This window comes from Heptranchias perlo, chromosome 23 (assembly GCF_035084215.1).
Source record: "Heptranchias perlo isolate sHepPer1 chromosome 23, sHepPer1.hap1, whole genome shotgun sequence".
NCBI classification, from domain to species: Eukaryota; Metazoa; Chordata; class Chondrichthyes; order Hexanchiformes; family Hexanchidae; genus Heptranchias; species Heptranchias perlo.
The window spans coordinates 15,858,693-15,880,164 of NC_090347.1; the positions used below are offsets into that span (position 1 = coordinate 15,858,693).

Genomic DNA, 21,472 nt, shown 5'->3' on the forward strand with positions numbered 1-21,472 from the left:
TCTCAGCAGCAGAAGAAGGAGTGGGGCAGGATAGAGGCAGCATTTAAGGAAGATGGACCCTACCAGATATTACACCACACACCCTACTCAAAGGATATATAGGCAACACAGGTCCTATGAGGATCTGAGGGAGGAGATGTGCATTAGAAGACTGTGTTTCACCAAAGAGGCAGCAGGGGAGCTCTGTCACTTTGTGAGGACCTGCAGCCACAGTGATCTGCCCTGCATATGGCTATGAAGATGATGACCTTTTATTGCACCGGGTCATTTCAGGCAAGGGTGATCTCTGTACTATCAGTCAGGGTGCAGTACAGGTATATATTTGACAGGTGACTGATCTTTTTCAAAACTGGAGAAAGTTTGGCATCACAGCAAGCCAGCAGCGACCCAGCTTTACGGATTTTCTCAAGGTCCAAGAGCAGGTGCAATAGGTGACAACCACATTGTTTTGTGAGCTCCGACAGTAATCCCCCTCAACTTGCTCAACCAAAAGGGGCTTTCGCTCCCTGCGTGTACAGATCGTATGTGACAGCATGCAAAGGATCCTGCCTGTCAACGCAAGATTTGCTGGAATTTCTCACAATGCATTCATCCTTCAGAATTCGGCCCTCAGTGAACTCGTCAAGGAAAAAAATCATGTCAGCATTTGCCTTGTGCATGAGGAGGCCTACCCCTTGCTCCCATGGATAATGATTGCACTGAGTTGCATGAACAGCAGCAAAGGAGTGCTCCAATGAGGCACATACCTCTATCAGAGCTGTCATTAAGAGGATCTTCAGGGTCTTAAAGGGGCAATTTCACTGATGAGACAGAGAGTGAGGTACTCCGCAGTACACTCCAGATCATGTGTCTCACATAGTTGTAGCCTACAATGCTCTTTCATCGAACATTCCTTTGTCATCCAAAAAAACCTGGACATGGACATTCCTGGGGAGGGCAGTCCTATCTGAGTCAGAGGCAGAAGTACATGGTCATCATGATGCTCTCCCAGGCTGTCAAGGACTTCAGAGCACAGTTCTTCACTAGAGACTTCTTTTCTGGTCAACACAGTCTACCTTTTGTCACCACTGCCTTAACACCTTCTCCCCCACCTTCAAATAAAAGGACTAATCCGAAATCCAGTAACCAATTGAGACCATGACAACATAGCTCTTTGGCCCGACATGACCATGTCAATCATAATAAACTGAATAAGTCAACACGAAATAAGTGCACCCTTTCCTGCATGACTAAATTCAATTAACAACAGAGCACATAAGTGCACATTCTCTTTTAATACAACAAACTCCAAAGTGAACAGAAGCCAACCTACTCTTTCCTAACACTGTACTTCATCTGGATATCTAAACGTGCCTTTCTTTCTCCTGTTTTAGTGCTTCCCCCGAGGGCCAGGAATTCCAGAAGGATTAGCTCTTCTTTTGCTACAAAACACTGATAGGACTGAAGTGCTCCTTCTCCCATTGCAGCTTGCTTTTGGCTGGATCTCTGCAGCATCTCCATGGGCAGCTTCCTATCATCATCTACATGCCATTGACATGCTGTTCAAAAGGAGGAAAGCCTAAGACGTGCTCAGGGGGTTGTGGCAGAAGAACATGGGGCAGGAGGTTGATCTGGGAACTCATGGATGGGCTTGACAATAACTTTCTCTTGCTCTTCATCAACAGCCTTCTTGTCTTCATCATCCTTATAGTCAACAAGGAAATATTTCCATCTCTCTTCCTTTTCATCTTCTTCTTCCTCCTCCTCCTCCTCCTCCTCCTCTTCCTCTTCCCCCATATTGTTGTGGTGGATCTGCAGGAAAGGAGGATACAAGCTGAGAATGAGTGAGCATAACCCTCTTGGGATTAAGGAGACAGAGAAAGGTGTGGAAACTTATGGTTATTTCCTGTTTCACAGGGTTGCTGCAGTGACAGTGGCAATGTACACCCACAAACCTGCCACCAGCACTGTGGCCCCAGCCACGTCATCTCCCATATCAAGAGTAGGTACCTCCCCATCAGCTCCAACCCTAACCCTCCCCATCAGCTCCATGGCAATCACCTAGCAGGGGGTGAGCTCCTTAATATTGGGAATGTCCCTTCCAATGCCCTGCCTCTCGCAGGCATTGCACACAAGTTTCTCCTGTAACAAGATTGAATGCATTAGGAAAAGGCTATCAACTGAGGTCTATCTTTCAAGTGGCATCCAACAGCTGATGTAAGAGATGTGATGGGGTCATTCCATTAAAGTAGAGGAAGGGGTTTTACAGTTACGCGTGCAAATAAGTGCCACGAGGGGAAAATGGATACACATACTACAAGATTCCTAGTTCGTGTCCCCTTTATCCAGAGTGCAATGTGAAAGAATAGTTGTGCAGCTCTTAATCAGTGCCAGTGCCACCACATGGCACGAGACTTATGGTTATGTTTTAAGAACGTAAGAAATAGGAGCAGGAGTAGGTCATATGGCCCTTCAAGCCTGCTCCGCCATTCAAGAAGGTCATGGCTGATCTTCCACCTAGCTGCCGGGCAAGCAGGTAGGAAAGCCTCCCCTCCTGTTTCCTCAAAGAGGGTTTGGAGGTCAGTGTGAGCTCCTCTTCTGATCCTCTACGCCTGCTGATGCCAGATGTTCCAGTGGAAGACATTCTTGAAAAGTGGGACAAAAAGACATGTGCCAACCAGTGTAACCACCTGACAGTGAACTCAGTGATCCAAAGATTTTCCTACAAGCTTGCTGCCTCCCCTAGCCTGCAGCTGCACCTTCAGCCAGGCTTGGCTTTTTAAATTGTAAACAATTTTACAACACCAAGTTATAGTCCAGCAATTTTATTTTAAATTCACAAGCTTTCGGAGGCTTCCCCCTTCGTCAGGTGAACGATGTGAAATCCAGATTTCACATCGTTCACCTGACGAAGAGGGAAGCCTCCGAAAGCTTGTGAATTTAAAATAAAATTGCTGGACTATAACTTGGTGTTGTAAAATTGTTTACAATTGTCAACCCCAGTCCATCACCGGCATCTCCACATCATGGCTTTTTAAAGGCTGCACTCTAATTTCCAGCAACTACAGCACATTATCTCTGTTTTACACAGGATTTGCACTGGACATCCTCCAACAGACATGCAAGTGAGCTGACACACGAGGTTCTAGTGAATTCAGCTCTGTAAAGCATTGGCGGGTGCAACTCTGGATGCATTGGTGCAAATCCGGCACAACTCACTGTGGGGAATTTCGGAGCCGTGGGGAAATGGGATCTGACCCAATACTGAAAACACTACACAGAAAGTGAGGTTCACAGTAGCAGCCTCTACAAATTTTGAAAGTTTCTCCAATACTCACTGGTCTCCCCAAACTTCACTTCACCAAGGTTGGATAAGCTCATTGGCTGAATTCCAATGTCAGTGCCAAATGATCTTAGACTTGAATTCTGCCAGAGTTCTTTCAGCCTTTCCTCCCTTCAAAGTAGATAAAGAATTATGTCGCATAAAGGGTTGACTGGGTTGACTCTTTTACACTGCACTAATAAGAGGTTTGGTATTGTGTTAGTTCAGATGGAAATAAGACGATGTAAAATCATTGCCACTTGGTTTTTATGCGGAAAAAAATCAACGTGCCGAACTTTGAAAATGTGAAATTGCACAGGAATTACACCGGCACCCTGCAACACACATTAAAACCAAGTACGAAACAGTCTATCATTATTGCAATCCACTGCACTGGGAAGCGTAACTAAAAATAAACTCCAAAATCAGGATTCCTCACCTGGCGAGGTGGGAATCAGAGGGGCGAGTCAACCTGGGCCCATCTCACACACCTTCTGGCAGCCAGCAACACAGGTGCACAGGAACAGGCCTGGGAACAAATCACTTGCCTGTCTCTCCACCAGAGAACACTGTGGGGTGGGGGAGGATGTCGGAGATTAACAACAAAAGTAAAAAAAAACATTTTTCAAATACAGGAAAAGAAGTGAGCAAAAGTGGCTCTGATTCTGTAACATGTATTATATATCTGAAATATAAAATCTTTAGCATTTGGGCTATTTCTATCATATACAACTCAGTACATTGTAGAATTCACAGTAGTATATACTGACCAACTCCCATTTTTAAGTTGGATATGAATTAAATTCACAGATCATCCAGCACAAGGTGTACACAGTTATTCACACCTCATTACTATACCAGCAAACCATCACCTCATCACCTCCATCCAATTACTCATATATAAAGACAACTTCTATTGGGTACTTTTAGACTAAAATTCCAGCAATTCGTTTATTTTCACGCTATGCTTCTTGTTTTTTGATTTTTTTTTTGGAGGGGGGGTGGAAAACAGAACCCCCAAAAAACAAGATAGACAATCACTGCTCAGGATGGCCACAACTTTCTCCAACCGACATATTCAGCAATAAGAAGTGATGATTCCCTTTCTTCATATATATCCTTATAATGAAACCAGAAGGCAGGACTGTACACAGGTCAGGGATTCACAGAGTCCTAAACATAAATCTGAAGAAGTGCCCCTGACTGTCCTGAAACAGAAAAACACTGTTCAGCACCATGAACTAGGCTAGTAATTGGACATCAATTTGCATGCTGAATTCTGACTTGTGTGATTGATATTGCTAGTGGAGCCAGTGCTGGGATTCACTGCTGGGAATAGAGGCATTGGGGTGTTCAGAACTAACCACCATTATGTCATCCTTTGGTGCCTCAGGGCTGTAAACAGTATATATTACAGCCTGTAAAGCACTACCTGAGTTACAGAGCTGGAACACAATCTGGAGATATGGGCATTAGAATTCACATGAAGGATTTATTAAATTTCATTACAGCTCAGATTGATCTAAGATGTTGTGAGTAGAGCCTGCGCTGGGATTCACTGATGAGAGTAAAGGGTTTAGGGTGTTAAGCAACCATGGTCAACAAATGAGGTAAGAGACAGTGTCAAGCGACAAGAAAATGCTTACACAAATGCAAGAAAAAGCAGAAATCCAGAAGATTTTGGGAGAGTTATAAAAGGCAACAAAAGAATACAAAGAAAGTAACAAGAGGTGCAAAATGGAGTGTGAAAATAAACTTGCAAGGAATATGAATGCAAATAATAAAAGTTTTTATAAATATATTAAGAAAAAGAGAGTGGTAAGGGGAAATGTGGGCCCATTAAAGACAGATGCAGGTGATCCTATAATGGATAAGTAGAAAATGGCAGACTTGCTACATGAATATTTTTAATCAATTTTTACAGTAGAGGAAAAGGTCAAAATGCCAGCGGTATAAGGGAACCTAAAATAAGTCAAGGGGAGGAACTTATTGGATTTAATATAAGAAACAAAATGGTAATGGAGAAAATAACAGGACTTAAATAGACAAATCTCCAGGACCTGGTGGATTCCACCCCAGAGTATTAAAATAGACTTGTAAAATCAGAATAGAGCTCAGCTGCAATGTGATGTCCCCATAATTAAATATTCTATCAACACTCACAGTCTGGGCCCAAAAACGAACATACAAGGACATTTAAGTGACATACCGGGGGGCCCTCTCGGCCACAGAACCGTACTCCAGCATGAAGCAGCACCTTAGGGAGGAACAAAAATTGGAGGGAGAAAAATGAACAAGAGGTTGACATTAGCACAGAAAACTGTGGGTTCAAGCCTTGTGCCAGAACTTGAGCGCACAGCTGGACTGACACTAACTGCAATGCTGGGACAGTGCCGTACTGTCAGAGGTGAGATGGTACACCAAGGCCCTACCTTACAAAGAATTTACACGACAGAAACAGGCCATTCGACCCAAGTGGTCCATGCTCCACACGAGCCTCCTCCCACCCTACTTCATCTAACCCTTTCAGCATATGCTTCGATTCTTTCGCCCTCATGGACTTATCTAGACTTAAATGGATCTAACTCAAGGGAGCCATAAAATATCCCTTAGCACTATTCAAAGAAGAGCGGGGGAGTTCTCCCACTGTCCTGACCAACACGCATCCCTCAACTGACACCACAAAACATGTGGTCATTTATCTCATTTGCGGTTTGTGGCACCTTACCGCGCACAAATTAGCTGCTGCATTTCCCTGCATAACAACACCGACTACACTTCAATAGTAATTCATTAGCCGTGAAACGCGTTGGGTATCCTAGGGATGTGAAACAAGCGATATGAATGCAAGTTCTTCCTTTTACTTATCAAACGGAGTATTAAGGGTCTCTCACTGAACCCATTCTTTATTCATATACAGTTAGAGCACAGAGGTTATCTAACTGAAGAGGGTGCTTATAAATAGCACGAATTACAATCCACCTTTAGTGGTCACTGTTTGCAGTGATGATGCGGATGTGGCTCTCAAATTGCAATTTCCAAAACCTATTTGTATTGCAGGCTGCACTTTACATACTATTTGGACTGATTAGTTTGCACTGGGCTCTCCATTGTGTTTCACATGTGAAGAATTTCCCAGGTGATTACCTGCGAGACCCATCATTAAACACAGCTGCAACTTCAAAGTGGTATAAAACAGGCTCTGGTCACCTGCTCCACGAAGTGACTCTCTGTGCCAGTTCTTTTTTTAAACTTTTTAAATGCAAGTCTTTCTTTTTAAAATAAAAACTGTAAACTTTTAAAAAGCTGAATTTTTGAAACTGGTCGGGTTTAAAACAAATTTCACAAATGAATCATCTTGTGTGTAAAAAAAAGGATAATATAATGGGATTGTGGGGGACTGGAGAGTCATGGAAGACCTGCCTTCTGCTTTAGTACTCAAGTGCTTTTAGTAACCATACACGTGTCTTGTCAAATTGATCATTATCCTCGGTTTCTACTGGATCAGCTATATACAGAAACTGAAGTACAAGCTCAGAGCATCAAAGACTCACTGCATTGTCATTTTGCTGAGCCACAATATTCTGGTAAATGGCAAACCGCTGAAGTCTAACTAGAGTATCTACAAAAAGCAAAGAACTGCAGACGCTGGAAATCTGACACAGAAGCAGAAAATGCTGGAAACACTCAAAGGGTTGACATCTGAAACGTTATCTCATCTGTTCTCTCCACAGATGCCGACTGGCCTGCTGATTGTCCCTAGCATTTTCTGTGTTTCCACCATTTTCTGTGTTAAGAGTCGCTACAGCATGGACGAGGAAAGGTTAAACGGTTACCTCTGCGAGTCATTTTCAGCAGTCTCTCAGAACAAATATTGGGACTGCTGTGTCCATCACAATGGAGAGCCTCAAGATGTTTACACTGACGTCAGCCCAGGCGCAGCTGGAGACTAAAACAACATAATGTTATTATCCAGGACTGCTTGTTTAGAGCTGCTTCGTCAAGTCATGAAGGTGCTTGTTATTACGCTGGAAAAAAACCTCTGCTATTTCGAATAAAGAGCACTCTTGACCTTTGAAGTTTACGATAGATCTTCAGACGTTCACAGTGATGTCACTGAGAGTTTATCAGAATTCTTTCTGCAGTTGGCATAGTGATAAACCAATACACACATGGATCAGTCAAGAACAAAATACTGGACTGGCATTGATGCATTCACTGCAGATACAGTAACAGACTGACACCAAATAGGGTCAAAGGTATTTGCCCATTAGGCATTCAATGGAATTCAGATCATGAACCAACTTAAATACCATTACTCTTCAGTTTTGTAATCAATTTTTAAGACTCCAAAAGGTATTGAAATTGGTATCGACATACCAATTTACCAGAGTACAGCCAATTGATAAAATGTTGGTGCAGGCACAGCCATCAATTGCCTCAAAGTGGAAAAGTCAGTCATAACAAGCCGCCGCTAATCTGGCCATTATATCCTCCACTCTTCCAGCTACTGCACCTGTCTGTCCAGTGTGGGAAATAGCATAGATGGTAGAGTCTGGCATAAAAGAAGCAAAGTTCGAACCAGCAGATGAACGCTATATTTGGAGGAGTGTGCTCACTGGATGGTCACCTTCTTTCTTTAAGAGTTCAATTTTTTTTCATTAAAACGTGGTGCAAGCTTCAAAATCTCTCTACGACCAAGTGTTTTATTTAAGAGGGTTTCCTCTACCATTTGTAAACTATTGAACACGATCTTTCATTGGAACAGCTCTTAGCTTCATAGAGAGAAACTAAGACCTGAACTACCCATTCACTGTCCCACAATTTCAATGTTGGATTTCACTTAGCTTTTTCACAGCTGCCACCAATTCTGTCACTCTCAGGCTTCTAGACATATAACATAACCCACCAACGGTAATTGTCACATACTGAAATAATGTGTGCTGAACAGTGTTGGCCATTCTATCCTCCAAGCTGATTATGATGGAAGTACAACTCTGTCATGCCTCATGTAATAACATTTCTGAATTACCTTTTTTTTAATCTTGGAAAAACAGAGTTTTGTATCAACTGCCATTATATTTCCCCATGCCGATATGAAAGCTATCAATATGCAATTCTGTCTAAAGATAGCTGGTGGTTTTGGGAAGGAAAAGGTGACCAGTCGCTTTCCCACGGTGTTGTCCTTGATCTATAGTCACAAGTTAATTGCATCAAAAATTTCACATCTTTGAAATGTTAAATGTGCGCCCACTTCAACCACCTAACGGTCATTCAAAGTTGCTTTTGAAAGCCAAGCTGTTGGATATGCAAGACGCAGGCAAGGACCTTTGATCTACAAACTAGCCAAGATGCAGAAGCTTTGTCCTGGGGCTAATCAGATTAAACATGGCCAAAGCAATAACTAGGTATGCAAGATCAAAAGCAAAATACTGCAGATGCTGGAAATCTGAAATAAAATCAGAAAGATTTTCTGTTTTTATACTAGGTATGCAAAGCCTGGACAAGGTGTGAATGGTGACTCTTCACATTCAATACATCACTACATCACAGTGTCTTTGAACTGGCTTGATTGACAGTACTCGATCTGGAGGTCTATAATAAGTGTTGCATATAGCATACACTTCCCACAAGTAGACTTACTTCCTGAACATTTCCCCCATCAAACTTTGTTAATAGAAACCTTGTAAGAAAATAGCATGTTCACCGACTCATCATGAGCAATGCCACAGGGGATAGAATCAACTATTCCTGTCATCTTCAGTGGTATCTTAGGTGACCGCTCGAGTCTGTGGTTCAGCAGAAATATCACCTCACCATCATATAAGTATCACTTCAGGAAGTCTACAAAAGTTAGCATCATCTAGTAATCTTGCAGATTGGCATCATCCAGAAGTCTTGTAGATCATTGGATTTTATAAGAAATGATCATCTCTAACAAGACAAAACCCAAACACCTCCCCCCCTGACCTTTAACAGCACCATCATTGCCGAGTCCCCCACCATGAACATCCTAGGGTTACCACTAATCAGAAGTTTAACTGAACCATCCATGCCATGGCTACAAGGGCAGAGACTTGGTACTGTGTGATGGGTACCTCACCTCCTCACTCTTCAATGCCTCTCCATCTACAAGGCTTAAGTCAGGAGTGTGATGGAATGCTCATCACTCCTGGATGGGTGAAGCCACGAGGTTCAACACAATCCAGGTCAAAGCAGTCCACTTGATCGATGCCTCCGACACAACTCAACATCCACCCCCTCCACCGCCGGCACAGTACAGCAACAATTTTCTTAGCTTACTTCAACATCACTTCCACATCCTCCACCACTGAGAAGGACAAAAGCAACATCATAAGAACACCATCACTTCCAACTTCTCCTCCAAGTCACACACCATCCTGACTTGAACAGAAACCATCTTTCCTTCATCGCCACTGGCTCAAAATCCTAGAATTCCCTATCTAACACCATCATGGAGGCATCATCAGCACAAGGACTGCAGCAGGTCAAGGAGAAAACCCACCACCTGCTCAGGACAACTATGGATAGGCAATAAATACATGCTTGCCAGGGCTGCCCACATCCCGCAAATAAAAAAAAACATCGAGTATGATATTTAAATTCTTGTCGATTGATTCGATCTTTTGTTTTGTAAGTATTTGCACTGAAAGTTCCTGTATGTTTTTGCTTCATAATTGTAATTCTTATAAATAAATTTGACTCATAATTTTAGCCTGAACAGTACAGTCCGCTGGCAGGGTATTTTTCACCTTTCAGTGTGGACAGATGTGCATGGTGGGTAACCCATGCAATCACCAATGTAAAATATTGCAGTAAAAGATTAGTTTTTAATCCTGTGGCACATTAATCTTGCGGTAAATAAAAGTAAAGTTGTAAATTTCAGATCAAAAGAGACACAAGGCTGTTTATAGAAAAGGTCTTTTGCCATGAAAATGGAGAAAACCAAAATTTGAACAATGATATCCTGCAACCAAGGTATTCCAAAAGCATTTAGCCTCTGATTCTATGCCTTCCTCTTTGGGATGAATCTAAGACTGAAAATTATACAAGTTTATCTATGATTCCAAAAGTTCTTCCGCAGAAAAATAAATCACTTCAATGCTTGGCAAATGGCTGAGCGAATCCTGATGTATGAAACAGATGGTCATCAAACCAATTTGAACTCTACATTTTAAAAGGAACAAATATTGAACTCCAAAGTAGAAAAAAAAGAGGATGACCATCCAATGAGCACACTCATCCAAATGGACAATAGCTGCTGCTTCAGGCATTGCTTCTTCCGGTCCCTCTGTACCATCCGCAGAGGTTTGTACAAGTTTCAAAGATTGGAATAGTCAAATGAAAGAATGATGACAGGAATGTTAAAAATGATGTCACAAACAGGAATTCAGAAGACAAACAGAGCACATATATGGTGCTCGATAATATGGGTGTGGAAGCAGAACTTGATTCCCGGGTTTCATTTATTCTGCGAAAAATGGAACCATACCATAGTACATGAGATGAATGTATATCAGAAAGCCGATGGGTGTTAGGAATGAGTATGCTTCCTCCTTGAAGAACAACTTCAGTGTTTGGACTGAATGATGTGTACATAACCTCAATAAAAGTACTAAAGAATTTGGTTTAAGTACAAGGCATGGTTAGACTTACCTCAGTATCAGTCTTCTCCAATTTTTTTTAAAATTTCATTACAGAGCTCCACAGGGCAGCATCACATTTAACAACTTCAATGGAGCTGACAAGCTCTGACCTGACACAAGGAGATGCCTCCTCATAAGAACATAAGAAACAGGAACAAGAGTAGGCCATAGGTCCCCCCAAGCCTGCTCTGCCATTCATTAAGATCATGGCTGATCTTCTACCTCAACTCTACTTTCCCGCCCTATCCCCATATCCCTTGATTCCCTTGTGACCAAAAATCGATCGATCTCAGTCTTGAATATACTCAACTACTGAGCATCCATAGCCCACAGGGGTAGAGAATTCCAAAGATTCACAACCCTCTGAATGAAGATATTTTTCCTCATGTCAGTCCTAAATGGCCGACCCCTTATCTTGAGAATATGACCCCTAGTTTTAGTCTCTCCTGCCAGGGGAAAGAGCCTCTCAGCATCTACCCTGTCAAGCCCTCTAAGAATTTTATACGTTGCAATGAGATTGCTTCTCATTCTCCAGAGAATATAGACCAATTCTACTCAAACTCTCCTCGTAGGACAACCCTCTCATCCCAGGAATCAATCTGGTGAACCTTTGTTGAACCCCCTCTAAGGCATGTATATCCCTCCTTAGGTAAGGAGACCAAAACTGTACACAGTACTCCAGGTGTGGTCTCACCAGAGCCCTTTATAATTGCAACAAGACCTCCTTACTCTTATATTCCAACCCCCTCGCAATAAAGGGTAAAATACCATTTGCCTTCCTAATTGCTTGCTGTACCTGCATGTTAACTTTCTGTGATTCATGTACAAGAAAAGATATACTTGCCACGTGGGAGTGCAACGAAGGTTCACGAGACTGATTCCTGGGATGGCGGAGTTGTCGTATGAGGAGAGATTGAGTAAACTAGGCCTGTATTCTCTAAAGTTTAGAAGAATGAGGGTAATCTCATTGAAACATACAAAATTCTTACAGGGCCAACAGGGTAGATGTAAGGAGGATGTTTCCCCTGGCTGGGGAGTCTAGAACCAGGGATCACAGTCTCAAAATAAGGGGTAGGCCATTTCGGACTGATGAGGAAAACATTTCTTCACTCAGAGGGTGGTGAATCTTTGAAATTCTCTACCCCGTAGAGCTGTGGAGACTCCGTCATTGAGTACATTCAAAACAGATAGCGATAGATTTCTAGATATTAAAGGCATCAAGGGATATGGGGATGGTGCAGGAAAATGGCGTTGAGATAGATGATCAGCCATGATCTTGTTGAACGGCGGAGCAGGCTCGAGGGGATGGGTGGCCGACGCCTGCTCCTATTTCTTATGTTCTAAGGACACCCAAATCCTTCTGACTACCACTATTTCTTAGTCTCTCACCTTTCAAAAAATATTCTGCTTTTCTATTCTTCCTATCAAAGTGAATCATTTCACATTTCCACATTATACTCCATCTGCCACCTTCTCGCCAACTCACTTAACCTTTCTATATCCCTTTGCATCCTCCTCACAGCTTACTTTCCCATCTAATTTTGTATCGTCAGCAACTTGGATACATTACACTCGGTCCCCTCATCCAAGTCATTGATTTCGATTGTAAATAGCTGAGGCCCAAGCACCGATCCTGGTGGCACCCAACTAGTTACAACCTGCCAGCCCAAAAATGACCCATTTATTCCTACTTTCTATTTTCTGTTTGTTAAACAATCCCCAATACCATCAGCCCTAATCTTGTGTAACAACCTCTTGTGTGGCATCTTATCAAATGCCTCTTGAAAATCCAAATATACTGCATCCACTGGTTCCCCTTTATCTACCCTGCTCATTACACCCTCAAAAAACTCTAATAGATTTGTCAAACACAATTTCCCTTTCATAAAACCGTGTTGACTCTACCTAATCATATCATGATTTTCTAAGTGTCCTGTTACTACGTCCTTAATAATAGATTCTAGCATTTTCCCAACTACTGATGTCAGGTTAACTGGCTTATAGTTCCCTGTTTTCTCTCTCCCTCCTTTCTTGAATAGCGATGTTACATTTGCGATCTTTGAATACATGGGGACCGTTCTAGAATCTACGGAATTCTGGAAGAACAAAACCAATGCATCCATTATCTCTGCAGCCACCTCTTTTAAAACCCTAGGATGTAGGCCATCAGGTCCTGGGGATTTATCGGCTTTTAGTCTCAATAATTTCTCCAGTACTTTTTCTTTACTAATCTTAATCACTAAGTTCCTTACTCTCATTAGATCCTTGGCTCCCCATTATTTCCAGTACATTTTAATGTCTTCTGTGAAGACAGACACAAAATATTTGTATTATTATAATTATAATTTCTCCTGTCTTTGCCTCTAAGGGACCCACGTTTACTTTCGCTAATCTCTTCCTTGTTAACATACTTGTAGAAGCTCTTACAATCTGTTTTTATATTTCTTGCCAGTTTACTCTCATTCAATTTTCTCCCTCTATTAATTTCTTGGTCATCCTTTGCTGATTTCTGAAACCCTCCCAATCCTCAGACTTATTACTCTTTTTGTCAACATTGTAAGCCTCTTCTTTTAATTGAATACTATCCTTAACTTTTCTAGTTAGCCATGGTTAGATTACTTTTCCAATGGAGCTTTTATTCCTCAAGGGAATTTATATTCGTTGAGAATTATGAATTATTTCTTTCAATGTTCGCCATTGCTTATCTACCGTCATATCTTTTAATCTAATTTCCCAACTCTCCCCTCATATCTACGTAATTGGCTTTGTTTAAATTTAAGACCCAAATTTCAGACTTAACTACATCACTTTCAAATTCAATATGAAATTCTATCATATTATGATCACTCTTCCCCAGAGAATCCTTAACTATAAGATTGCTAATTAACCTTGTCTCATTGCACAATACTAGATCTAAAATGGCCTGTTGCCTAGTTGGTTCCTTGAAACATAGTTCTGGGAAAACTGTCTCAAATGCATTTAACTCGTCCTCCAAACTACTTTTGCCAATTTGGATTGCCCAGTCGATATGAAGATTAAAGTCCCCCACGATTATTGCATTACCCTTGTTACATGCTCCTCTAATTTCCGAATCTATACTCTGTCCAACACTATAACTACTGTTAGGGGGCCTAAAAACTACTTCCACCAGTGTCTTCTGCCCCTTGTTACTTCTTAGCTCCACAGACACTGGATTCTACATCCTCATTTTCTGAGCTAAGATCCTGTCTCACTACTGTCTTTATCTCATCCTTTATTATCAGGGCTACCCCCACCCCTCCTTTTCCATTCTGCCTATCTTTTCTAAAAGTCAAGTACCCTGAAATATTTAGTTCCCAACCCTGTATCAGTAATGGCTACTAGACTAAACCCATTTATCTCTATTTGTGCCATTAATTCATCTATCTTGTTACGAATGCTTTGTGCATTCAGATATAGCGCCTTCAATTTTAACTTTTTACTATTTTTCCCTGATGTGACCTTAGTCACGAATGCCCTATTACCTTTTGTAAACTCTGTCCCTTCCTGACATACTTGTTTTTAACCCAAATCGCTACTCTGCTGTACAGCCTTGACTTTTCTCTTTAGACTTATAAATTTACCCTTACCTGAACCCTCCCCCCCTTTTATTAGTTTAAAGCCCGATCTACCGTCCTAGTTATTCAATTCGCCAGGACACTGGTCCCAACCCGGTTTAAGTGGAGCCCGTCCCAACGGAACAGCTCTCTCTTTCCCGAGTACTGGTGCCAGTGCCCCATGAATTGAAACCCTTGCTTCCCACACCACTCTTTCAGCAATGCATTTAGCCATCTAATCTGTTTGTTCCTATGCCATTCCTATTACTTTTGAGGTTCTGCTTTTTAATTTGGACCCTAGCTCCGCAAACTCCCTCAGCAGAACCTCATCACTATTACTACAATCACCACAGTGTCTTTTTGACAGCTTCCCCTGCTCCTATCTATGTTGTTGTTGCAAATGCTGACTAGACACATGGAAGGAAACACTGTAGAATATTAGTACATAAAGTAGCCGAGAGCAACTCTCCCCATTTAAGAAACCATTGAAATAGAGCTTCACAATGTCATCTCAGGGAACGTTCTACAGAACACGTTTGTTCCCAGGACGCATCTAACCATTGGTTTTTTTTAAACTGTAAAACAGATTAACTGCTGAGATCAATAAGTGGACGGTATTTATTTATAATTATTACATGACAATTCGCAACAATACACTCGCCCTTTACACTTCAGAGTGTGTGTGTGTGTGTGTGTGTGTGTATGCTTGTGTTTTCTGTCTTTTCGGTAGCAGAACTGAACATAGTACAGCAAGCATGCACCACTGCATTGTGAGGATTTCAGCAAAATCTTTGAAAACCTGTACTCTCCTGTTCTGGTTACTGTCCCACGTTTCTATTTTTTTTGACTGCTTCATCACATTCTCTGATCATTGAAACTGACGAGCTACTATTCTTCCCAAACATTTGTGAACAAAAAGAAAAAAAAGCCAATCGTTTTTATTATAAAAATGCTGCTCGTTTACAATGCTCCCCCACATCAACTCCAATCATTATCTTAAAGGCTTGAATCATTCATATCATTTTCCCAAAGGTGCAAAAACCAATAAGCAGAATTTTTTTTCGAATGTTTTGAATCCATTTTCCCTGTTTCTACCCAGGGAGGTGCCATGGTATCACTGGAGAATTCAAGTTCCTTGTATCAGGATGGTCCCACCTCTAATCACCACACTGAAGTAGAATGTAAACAGTCTCTTCACAATTTACATGGAGACAAAGAGAAATAAAATATGATTCATGGTTACTGTGCTGTTCATATAGATTTAATCATCACTTTTTTTAAAGCAGGTCTTGCCTGCTTGGGGCTGTTTGCGCGATTCTGATGAAGATATCCCAAATTTGTAAATGTATATACACATGTAAGAGCACTTTATTTTCTCCAATAAATACATAAAATTCAGTCATTTCAGTGCTTTAAAGAAGGAAATATAATGCCAAAAAAGGAATTTTTAGAAATTAAAATCTTCCAAAGATGAAATTTTGGATATTGATGGGATAGGAATTGGAGTTGGTTCATAATGCCCAGTAACCTCACTGAAAATTGAGGTACTCCTCATATTTTTAATGCTTGCACTGGTGCACTATTGAACAGTTTTATTGTAATCGCTCAGATTACAATGGGACCTTGTGTTCATTACACTCTCAACAACACAATGATTCCCCCATGACACACCAGAATACTTTACAAGAATTAACTTAACCACTTCACATCAATTAGCTAGATTATCATGCTTTACAATAATGAAAAACAACACATCACTGCAGATTTTAGAGATTGCTGTATGTCACTAATATACAGCATGATAATCCTGTAAAAAAGAGACTAAACTAGGATTACTTAGTCTAAAAAGATAAATACAAGTATTTAACTTGTTCAAGTGTGATCTTTTATATTAAATGTTATACTTAATATTCAATCCTCAGCAATTTTAGTTTCCCATGCTCATTATTGAAATATTTCTCTCAATCGATCTAGTCAGCCACTATTCCAGGAACGATGGGCCGAATGGCCTCTTTCTGTGCTGTACCATTCTATGAAGTCCTGCGTTCAGCTGAATTCCCAGCTTGTCATGTGAAGGAACAAAACCTCCGATGAAAACACTAGCGATTTGTAATACTGCTGCAGTTCAAACAGAACAAAAAGATGATCAAAAGGAGAGCATGCCTCATAAGGAGGAGGTCAAACCCAAACAAACAATCTGCTCATCCCTAACCGCCAATTCCAAAAACATGCCCATTAAGTACAAAAGGATCAGACCATCCCCTTGAGGAATTATCAGAATTTCAATAACTGCAGTGTGGGATTGTGTAAAATACACAGAGCCTGTTAAATAATTCCTACCAGCAAGTGCAGGGAAGGTTAATTGAGGAAAAGTTATTGAGAGATTGTTAAATTAGAACTTTTTTGAAAACTCACCACAAGCATCAAATTGAATTACAAAACATTGTGCGAATCACATGATTCAAACAATACCAGAACACATACAAAATGTCAAAGTATATTTCATAACTATACATGTTGGGGGGGTGGTGCAAAAGCAGCGCAGGTCTCCTCTTCCTATCAGCTGTGATTGTTCACCGTGAAATAATCTAGGCAATCTCAACCCAGTTCCTGGGAGGTCCACTGCATTAAACTGTCCATAACTGAAGCCTTAACAATGATCGGCAGAAGAATATACATACGAACATACAAATTATGAGCAGGAGTAGGCCGTTTGGCTCCTCAAGCCTGCTCTGTCATTTGATAAGATCATGGCTGATTTGATTGCGACCTCAACCCTACTTTCCCGTCAACCTGCTATAACCTTCGACTCCCTTGTTAATCAGGAATCTATCTAACTCAGCCTTAACCCCAGTCCATCACCGGCATCTCCACATCTTAAAAATATTCAATGACCCTGCCTCCGCCGCTCTCTGGGGAAGGGAGCAGAAATTAAAATGTTACGCTGGCGCAGTTGAAGGATGATCTTCTAAAGCAGTGTTGAAGGTGGATTGTTGGGGCAAAGTAGAGGGAGATAGGTCATGTACACCCCAGGCAGATACACAGCTGATTGTCACAATTGAGCACTTTCAGTTTCTGGAGCTAAGAAATGTCTGCATTTCTCATCAATGACATCCTTCACCTCGATGAGCACAGAAATGTCGCATTCCCCCTCCCACATCCTTCAAATACGTTTTTAAAATAAATTAATTTCATGTGTTTTAATTCACTTCCATCAGCAACATGTTCCCTCACTTCCTGTCAACCCGTGTCTGTCTTTCTCTCTATTTCTCGGATTGAAGATGGCATCTTCTTTGTCTGCATGACAATGCTACAGCTGGTGGTACACAGAGCAATCTTATCCAGTCATTTAGCGATGAACATTTTAGCAATAGTTTCTTCAAAGAATGCTTCTTGAAAATAGTCTTGTTTTTCCTCGAGATCATACCCTAACAACATTTTTAAAAAGGATGCAATAACGAATTATTACTCATGCAAAATTTTCATTCCAAATGCAGACTTTGTCCTGTTATTTTTTAAACACTATGGTTAAAAGTTTCTTGATACACTCACCCCTGCAGCAAAACCAAGACTTCCATCCAGTATTTGTTTCTGTGTGAGACAGAGATGAGAGTGAAATTAAAAGACTTTTACCAAGAAAAAAAACTTGCACTTGCATTGATATAGCACCTTTCACATCCTCAGGACATCCCAAAGTGCTTCACAGCCAATCAACTACTTTTGAAGTGTAGTCACCACTGGGTAGCCAAACACAACAGCCAATTTGCACACAGCAAAGGCCCACATATAGCAATGAGATAAATGACGAATTAATCTGTTTTGTGGTGTTGGTTGTTCAACATTAATAAACTCATCAAAACCCAACAACCTCCCATATGTCAGCCTTGAAATCCCAGCTTTGTGCAAATATTGATCAGTTAGTCATGGGATGTGAGGACTCACGTACAGGAGTGGACTTTGACATTTTGTATGAGAGAAATATCTGAAAAAAAGCCGAAAAATGGAAAACTAATCATTCACTTAACTCACACTCTCTCCATGCAGAGTTTTCAAAAACATCACAGCTTTCCATCATTGTTCACCCATCCTTGGGGCACCAGAACCCAGTGCTCAATACAGGCAAGAGACGATTGTGTGCACATTTCAAAACATTCATGTAATGGGACCTTGGTTATCCCCCAGAATGGAAAGGACACTCTCCAACTCATGTGGACAATGGAAGCTATGAGATAATGGAGAGATCCCAATTTTCTTTTTACATAATGCACAGAAACATGCTAGACAGAGGAATGAAGATAAGTACAACACAGGTAATATAACGAACTATACATTAAGTAGTTTTGGCAACTCTCGCAAGGTTTTGTCCTCCAAAAATTCTGACTATTAACTGGATAACAGAGTTTCTACTGCATTTACTTTTGATGTTTTGAAGTTGAATATTTCCTTTTAAAGTGAGTTTGAGTAGAAGTATATCAACAAATGGATTGCACACAAGCAATGCTCTTTCCAAACAAATAACGCTTTGAGAAACATGCTAATTTTACACAGCACTTCAAAAACACACAAGGTTCTGATCATTAAACAAAAGTTCTTCGCAAAAGCACATTGTCAAACAGCAATATTAAAACAATCAGCAGGTTAAAAAAAGAGACTGTTCTTAAGTATTTCTGGACATGCGCATATGCCTAAAATATAAAAGGAGTATCACATACTATTAACAAGCAATGAAAAAAAACTATTAGTAAGGCTCTATTCGAAGAGGAGCAGGGGCGTTCCCCTGGTGTCCTGGCCAACATTTATCCCTCAATCAACAACTAAAAAAAAATGATCTGGTCATTTATTTCATTGCTGTTTGTGCAGAAATTGGCTGCCACCTTTCCCCATATTACAACAGTGACAACACTTCAAAAGCACTTCATTGGCTGTGAAGCACTTCGGGACATCCTGAGGTTGTGAAAGGTGCTACATAAATGCAAATTCTTTCTTTAATTATCAACATTTGACTGCATACTTCCAAAGAGTTTGTTTTAATTCAGTTCAATTAACTTTTTGTGCAGTTAACCTGTATCAAATTGAACTGCAGCAATTTTTAAAGTACACTGCCCCTTCTCAGGTTCCTGTAATAGGGATCCATACCCCTCATGGTACTATAACGCGTGACTGTCCCGAGCCTGACGACATCAGGCATATGGTGTCATGTTGTGGTGGCTCTGAAAAAGAAGCTAACCAATTTTTAAACCACTCGGTGGAGCCGAGTTACCAACTGACAATGACACTTTATTGATCAAAGACTTAAGCTGATTTTAACCACTCGAAAGTCATGGCTCATTCAATCATTATTCTTCTGGATTTGGACCAACTTAAAAAAAGAATTGTTCCCACGTCCAGAAACTGACTGCGAGAGCCAGGAATAACAAGGGGCGAGAAAAAGGAACGGAGAGTGTTTTAAAGTTAGTGTTGCAGAAAAATAAGGCAAAGAAGAAGGTACATTAACTTAGATGAGGTAGAAAAATTACAATTCAAAAATAAAAATGGAAAAGAGACACAGACTGGAAAGGAGAGGCCAGAGGGCAACCAGAGCTGAAGGGTTTACATTTTTAGTATTTTATATAAAACTGTTTAATCATTTACTTTTGTAGAGTTAATATTACAGTAGAAAAGCAGCTTCATTACAACAACAACTTGCATTTATACGGCATCTTTAACATAGTAAAACATCCCAAGGCACTTCACAGGAGCGTATTCAGACAAAAAAAAATTGACATTGAGCCAAAGGAGGAAACATTAGGCAACCAAAAGCTTGGTCAAAGAGATAGGTTTTAAGGAGATTCTTAAAGGAGAGGTGGACAGGCGAAGAGGTGGACAGGCGAAGAGGTGGACAGGCGAAGAGGTGGACAGGCGAAGAGGTGGACAGGCGAAGAGGTGGACAGGCGAAGAGGTGGACAGGCGAAGAGGTGGACAGGCGAAGAGGTGGACAGGCGAAGAGGTGGACAGGCGAAGAGGTGGACAGGCGAAGAGGTGGACAGGCGAAGAGGTGGACAGGCGAAGAGGTGGACAGGCGAAGAGGTGGACAGGCGAAGAGGTGGACAGGCGAAGAGGTGGACAGGCGAAGAGGTGGACAGGCGAAGAGGTGGACAGGCGAAGAGGTGGACAGGCGAAGAGGTGGACAGGCGAAGAGGTGGACAGGCGAAGAGGTGGACAGGCGAAGAGGTGGACAGGCGAAGAGGTGGACAGGCGAAGAGGTGGACAGGCGAAGAGGTGGACAGGCGAAGAGGTGGACAGGCGAAGAGGTGGACAGGCGAAGAGGTGGACAGGCGAAGAGGTGGACAGGCGAAGAGGTGGACAGGCGAAGAGGTGGACAGGCGAAGAGGTGGACAGGCGAAGAGGTGGACAGGCGAAGAGGTGGACAGGCGAAGAGGTGGACAGGCGAAGAGGTGGACAGGCGAAGAGGTGGACAGGCGAAGAGGTGGACAGGCGAAGAGGTGGACAGGCGAAGAGGTGGACAGGCGAAGAGGTGGACAGGCGAAGAGGTGGACAGGCGAAGAGGTGGACAGGCGAAGAGGTGGACAGGCGAAGAGGTGGACAGGCGAAGAGGTGGACAGGCGAAGAGGTGGACAGGCGAAGAGGTGGACAGGCGAAGAGGTGGACAGGCGAAGAGGTGGACAGGCGAAGAGGTGGACAGGCGAAGAGGTGGACAGGCGAAGGGGTGGACAGGCGAAGGGGTGGACAGGCGAAGGGGTGGACAGGCGAAGGGGTGGACAGGCGAAGAGGTGGACAGGCGAAGAGGTGGACAGGCGAAGAGGTGGACAGGCGAAGAGGTGGACAGGCGAAGAGGTGGACAGGCGAAGAGGTGGACAGGCGAAGAGGTGGACAGGCGAAGAGGTGGACAGGCGAAGAGGTGGACAGGCGAAGAGGTGGACAGGCGAAGA

At 41.9% G+C, this 21,472-nt stretch overlaps 1 protein-coding gene across 1 annotated transcript in view; it reads right to left on the bottom strand.

Moving 5' to 3' along the window:
* LOC137341111 (zinc transporter ZIP11-like) overlaps positions 1–21,472 on the bottom strand; it is a 602,857-nt gene that overhangs the window by 570,563 nt on the left and 10,822 nt on the right. The window contains exon 2 of the mRNA XM_068004039.1: positions 18,096–18,134. Within this exon, the coding sequence (XP_067860140.1) occupies positions 18,096–18,134 (39 nt within the window). The remainder of the gene's footprint in view (positions 1–18,095; positions 18,135–21,472) is intronic.